The 6,000-nt window shown below is 41.2% G+C and overlaps 1 protein-coding gene across 6 annotated transcripts in view; it reads left to right on the forward strand.

The window, feature by feature from the left end:
- Positions 1–6,000, forward strand: part of AIG1 (androgen-induced 1) — a 189,386-nt gene that overhangs the window by 156,392 nt on the left and 26,994 nt on the right. For 2 of the 6 annotated variants that reach the window (XM_006755381.2, XM_006755380.2), the window contains exon 4: positions 992–1,107. The exons of 2 other annotated variants lie outside the window; for them this stretch is intronic. In XM_006755381.2, the coding sequence (XP_006755444.1) occupies positions 992–1,107 (116 nt within the window). Of the gene's footprint in view, positions 1–991; positions 1,108–1,816; positions 2,216–6,000 lie in introns of those variants that run through there. 2 more of the 6 variants (XM_015558507.1, XM_006755379.2) reach the window with 2 other exon arrangements.

Here is a 6,000-nt window from a genome sequence, read left to right on the forward strand (position 1 = left end):
TACAATGTTAGAAGATAAATCTATATCCTGAGCCTGGTTTTACCGAAGAAGTTCTTTGTCTCTTATATCTGTCCACCAAATTTCAACCTACAACACTTGACTTTCCTTCCTTCCTACCATGTGGAGGAGATAAATTTCATCCTCAACCTGGCTCCCTGAACTGAGCATATAGAGTAGCCACTGGGTCCAAAAAACAAGTGGTAATGTTCCACCCAGCTTCATTAGTGTCTGCCTTCAAACATCATATCTAAATCCATGAACTACTGGTGCAAACTGGTACCAAACTGAAGCTAATTTGGCAATATCCATAACTTATTGCTAGTACACACAGAATTTGGCATTATGTATCAACATAAGTCAAAATCTTTATAGCTTTTGACTACAAGAAAATAATTTAACATTCAGATATCCATACAAAGACTTCTACAAAAGATATTTACTACATTTTTACAAGTGAAAAATTGAAATCTTTTACTACTTACTGTCCAAAAACAGGAATTGGTTAAATAAATTTTGGTACATCTATAAGGTGAAATTTTAAGCAGCTATGGTCATGGTTGATATTCTTAGAAGGATTTTTAGAATAGCATATCAGGAATTCTCATGCTACAATTTAAAATAAAATGAATGCACAGTATGATCTTAACTATGTATAAGAAGGAGAGGAGAGACATATACCCAAATATTAACACGGGTTATTTTTATTCCTTTCTTGTTCCAATTTTTGTTCCAATTTTCTTCCTTTATGCCTTTCTGTGTTATAGAAATTTCTTGTAAAATGCATAAATAAAATTTCAAAAATTAAGATACAAAAGCAAAATACCAATGGAGCAATTGATGCTTTCTGTGTTTTTGTGTCCATATGCTATTCTCTGATGTGTTGCTTTCGCTAGGGATTTACACTACCCATTCTCTGACTAAAGACAAGGCAAAACCACTATGGATGGGCGATGATGAGAACCTGTGTCACCTGGTCTCTGTTCTGTTTCAGCACACGACAGTTTTGCCCTTTATATTGATCGAGATGAGGACATCACACCATGGGTATCCCAGCAGGAGCAGCGGACTCACTACCATATGTACCTTCTCTCTTGGCTATATATTATGGTAAGGACAGTGCCTGCTGCGCTTTAGTATTGTATTAGATTTTGCACTGCTAAATTTGGGCACATATTTCATTATGGATATAATCACTAACAGATTCATACTGCGTGCCTCATTTGGTCCAAGACCTGGGCTTTGTCTCATTTCCCCAGATGCTTATATTTTTAGAAAGTATATGCCAAACCTCACACAACAGGAATTTGTTGAACAATCCCATGTAAGCAGTGGTTCTTCCAAGGCTACATTTTTCAACTCTTTTTCAAACTAAATGTTGTTCTTGGACAACGATTTTATTGCTTAAGGGCTTTTTTTGCTTGGGATTTTTTGTTGTTGCTTTTGTTGGGGAATGGGGGAGTTGTAGCGAATGCAAATAAGGATAGGAGAAATGACCTCTTAGAGACATGACTTTAAACTTCATAGGAAACAAGTGAAAATATACAAGTCAGTTTAAAACCTATTCCAGATTAGTTATTACATATAGCATGCATTTAGTGGTTTTGTTTTTTTAAGTTGGGGTAAATCTCTAATTTGTCTATTGGGCATGAATAGGTCCCAAGCCGGAGATTCCAAATTTATCTGATAAGAGGTTTTGCCTGATAAGTTTATTACACATTAATTGCAGTTCCTACCATGTTTTAATGTTTCAAAATTGTTTATCTTTAGAAAATTTCTTATTTCTCTTTATAATTCCAAGTTCTCTTTGATATATTAGCTTACACAGCAGAGGTCTCTCCTGCCAGCATTTCTATCTCTCAGGACTCTCTTGCCCTGAATTCTGGGTCACCATCCCCTCCTTTAAGCCTGAAGGACTAAAGAACATTCTTCCAACATCCCCTCCCCAACTGTGCTTAATCCCATCAAGCTCCTGGAGCGCTTTGGAAGGCCCAGTGTCCATGGAGCGTTTAGCTTCAGCCAGCCCAGAAATAGAGAATGAAGGTCAGCGCAGTTCTTCACATACTTTGCATGAATGCTCACATAATGTCTCAGATCTGAACAGAAAGGGAATTTGCGTCTAGGAAGTCACACTCTATGACCAGCTCTAAGGGGACATCCAGACTGCAGACCTCAGAACAAACGTGCAGTAATGCTCATTCCATCTGCCACTTCATCGACTAGTCAAAGACCATTTGTGAGGACTGGGGAACATTTGTTTTCCTAGTCACTGTCTAGATCTTCTTTTTCCACCTAAAGTATTCATTTTCTCTGACAGGAAAGCTCCAAATGATCAGGGCTTACGGGTAAAGTAAGACTGTGAAATTACATCTTAAAAATTCATGTATGTGCTTTATACATATGAACTTGATAGTCAAATGACTCTTATCTTTCAGAAGAGCCATGTGGGGAAGCTACACAATTATTCAAGGGCGCTGCAGTGTTCACAACATACCTGGGAGTGCCCATAGCATTTAAGCCTCAAATGCCCTTCTCTCTTCCCTCCCCAAAATACATTTTTATTATTTTGCACTCATATTTGCTTACCTGTGGGAAGGGAATTTTTTTACTCTGGATATATTTCCACAAATTCACTTATATTCTGTTAAATTATCTGAATCTTATAAAGCCCCAGAGGTTTCAGGAACTACATACTTTCCAATGGGCTTTCTTTCCACTGGAGGTAAAATCAGTCCGAGTTTCAAAGAGACACGTGGGAAATACCACATCGTCTTCATTATAGACCCCCAAGATACCTCATTAAAATGAAGCATTACTCACGCTCTTCACGCCAAGTGAGGCTTGCCAGTGCTGAGTACTCCCTAAGCAAACCAGTACTTGTTTGGACATGTATTTGCATTAACTAGCGAATTCTCTCAGATATATGCTGAGAAAGCTTTCAAAACAGACTTTTTTCTTTGGTGTTCTGCCCTAGGCATTCACGGGTATGCCAAGACCTAAACAATGTCCCACACATCATGTCACTTTATATAAATCCAAAGATTTTAATTGTTATAAAAAAGATGCTGGTTTTTGCTCCCTTTCAGACTATCTCAGAGCTGATGAACCAGCAGAAGGTTCAGGATATGAAATCTCTTAATAGCATACCAGGGTTGTGACTGGACATTCCAGAACCTCGTGCCAAAATGGAAGAAAGCATTCCTCTTATCACATGCTAAATATAAAATAAATAGGTCTCCCTTCCAATTCTCTGTATGTGTGAGCTGAACCTATACCTTGCAGGCTGCTGGCCAAGCTGGCTATCTGCTTTGCTCTGGTTCTAGCTTTCTCTCCATGTCACAAGTCTCCCTCCCTATCTGAATCTGTTCTTTTCCTAGATTTAGATAGCGAGTGTTGACAAAGCGAGGGATACCAGAACTTTCTCTAATGCACTGGAGCCCATGGAGCTCACACCCTCAGTGGCGATGACTAAAGTAATACTAATCTTTAGTATATGTAAAGCACATAGAACAGTACTTAGCACAGAGTGGATACCATGTTAATATCGTCAACCCACTCCAATGTAGTTTAAGCTTCATTATTTTAGCAAAACTTTTGCTGACACCATGAGTGACTTCTGTTTTGCTGAATTCCACGAATGCTTTGTAGACCTCTTCTCAATGGACATTTCAGTAGTTTCCATATGAAAACATTCCCCTTCCTGAATCTGTCTCTTCCGACTTAGGTGATATAACAATCTTCGTGTTTTCCTCCCAGTTTTCAAAATTGATCCCTCTCCGCATCACTTAATGGTTCCTCCCACTCTACCCAAACCTCAGTGTTGGAACTTTATGGAGCTCAGCTCTAGATCATCTTCCTTTTTTTTTAATGTTATTGTGGTAAGAATACTTAACTTGAGATCCACCCTCTTAACCTAGGTCCTCTTCTTTTACTACCTACTGTCCCTAGGTAAATCCATTCACTCTGTATTTGCAACCACCACCATCCCAGATCTATATAGCTCAGAGCTCTTTCCCAATATCTACTCACAAGATTCGCACACTTAGCAACTACAAGACAAATTCATATAGCACCTGCTTTCCCAATCACACCCTCAAATTGTATCCCTTGGCATTGCCAACCACCCAACTGTTCATGGCATAAATCTATGAGACATCCTCTCCCCATCTCTCTTAGACCTACAGTCTTTCCTCATTTCTGGCTTTTATACCTTCAAAGTATTAGAATTCTTATACTTTTCTCCCTCTCTACTGCCAACACCATGGTTTGAGCTTCAGTTATCTCTCTCCTGAAACACTGAATAGAACTGGCATTCCCCCACAACCACCTCTATTCATAGGACCTTGAGTGACTTTTTTAAAAACACATGTGATCATGCCATCCTCTTGCTCAGAGTGTATGGATGACTTCCCAATGCTTCTAGGGATAAAGTCCAATATTCCTTTACATGGATTACGAGACCCTGCATTGCCTGCGCCTTCCAGCCTCTCTAGCTCCAGCCACAGTGACCTTCTCTCTGATTGTCAAGAGCAATACATTCCTTCCAATTCAAAGCTTTTGTCTTCTCCACCACTCAACTCTCTCTCTCCCCCAGTCATCTCTCCCACAATTTGTAATCCAAATCTTACTCATCCTTCAGGTCTCAGTTTATGTATCTCTTTTTCAAGACCTTCCTTTTCCTGATTCTTGAGACTTGGCTCAGCCTCTCTGTGGTACATTACTATAATCCCTGTTCATTTCTATGTAGGGAGTTAAAAAATAAAGACAGTTGGTTTTATGTGGTTATTTGGTTAATTTTTTTCAAAGACTGGTACCCAAATTCTCTCCCCTCACTATCTAGAGCAGTGGTTCTCAACCTTGGCTGCACATTAGAATCACCTGGGAATCTTTTTAAAATCCTGATTTCTGGGCCTCATCCTTCGGAAATTCTGTTCCTTTGTTACGGGGCGGGGCCACAACATTAGTAACAAAAAACTAAGCCAGAGAGAAACCAAGATGGTGGCATAGGTAAACACCCAAAATTGCTGCCTCACACAACTACTTCAAAAATACAACTAAAAGACAAAACGGACATCATCACAACCACAGGAAGGCTGGCTGAGTGGAAATTCTACAGCTAGAAGGAAAGAGAAAAGTACACTGAGGCTCAGAGGAGGTGTGGAAGTAAAGTGCACAGGTACGAAGGTGCCTGCAGAAAGGGCTGGCTACTGAGGACGCGGTTGTCTTTTTCAATTGGGAGGGAGACACAAGCTCCTGACTGCTCTAAACTCCAGTGCCAGGCGAGTCTCTGGGGACCTAGACTCATATGGGGAGAAACTGGACTGTCTGGCAGCGGGTAGAACTCGAGGGTGGCTTTCTCTCAGAGCTGCTTGCAGCGATTACCAGGACACTGAGACCTCTTAGCGCAGGGCTGAGGATCAGCCACAGCTATTTGCTCCGACCTATTGATTCCCGAGACCCCACCCCACCCAAGCTGTGTGCAGAGACTTTTGCATATGAATGGCCTGGCCCTTTGCAATCTAAAATTACCTACCAAACTGCAGCTGGCTCAGAGAGACCCAGAACTTCCAAAAGAAGGCCCAAGGCCCCACAGCAGCTTGCATTGCTTCACAGCTGGGTTTCATCTGGGCACTTCCAAACCCCAAACAAAGAGGAGGAATCTGCAGATCTCTCTGTAGTCCTGGTGGGTGACCTCAGGAAGTGGCTGACTTTGCACCTCCTTGGAGATCCAAGAGCCAGTGTACCCAGTGGTCAGCATGAGACCATACCAGATTACAACTCTTCACATCCATAAGCGACACACTCAAGGGGCAGACTCAGTGAGCACCAAAGCTCCACTGAAGCAAGTACTGCTCCATAAGGGTGTCTCCAGCACATCAGTTCTCCAATTGTAGACACAGCTAGCTGGTCCTCACAGCCAGTTTGCCTGGTGGTCAATTCATCCCAGTGATAACAACAGCAATCAAGACTTAAATACAAGACTGTGCACACAGCCCACAAAGG

This window comes from Myotis davidii, unplaced genomic scaffold (genome assembly GCF_000327345.1).
Source record: "Myotis davidii unplaced genomic scaffold, ASM32734v1 scaffold292, whole genome shotgun sequence".
In the NCBI taxonomy this organism is placed as follows: domain Eukaryota; kingdom Metazoa; phylum Chordata; class Mammalia; order Chiroptera; family Vespertilionidae; genus Myotis; species Myotis davidii.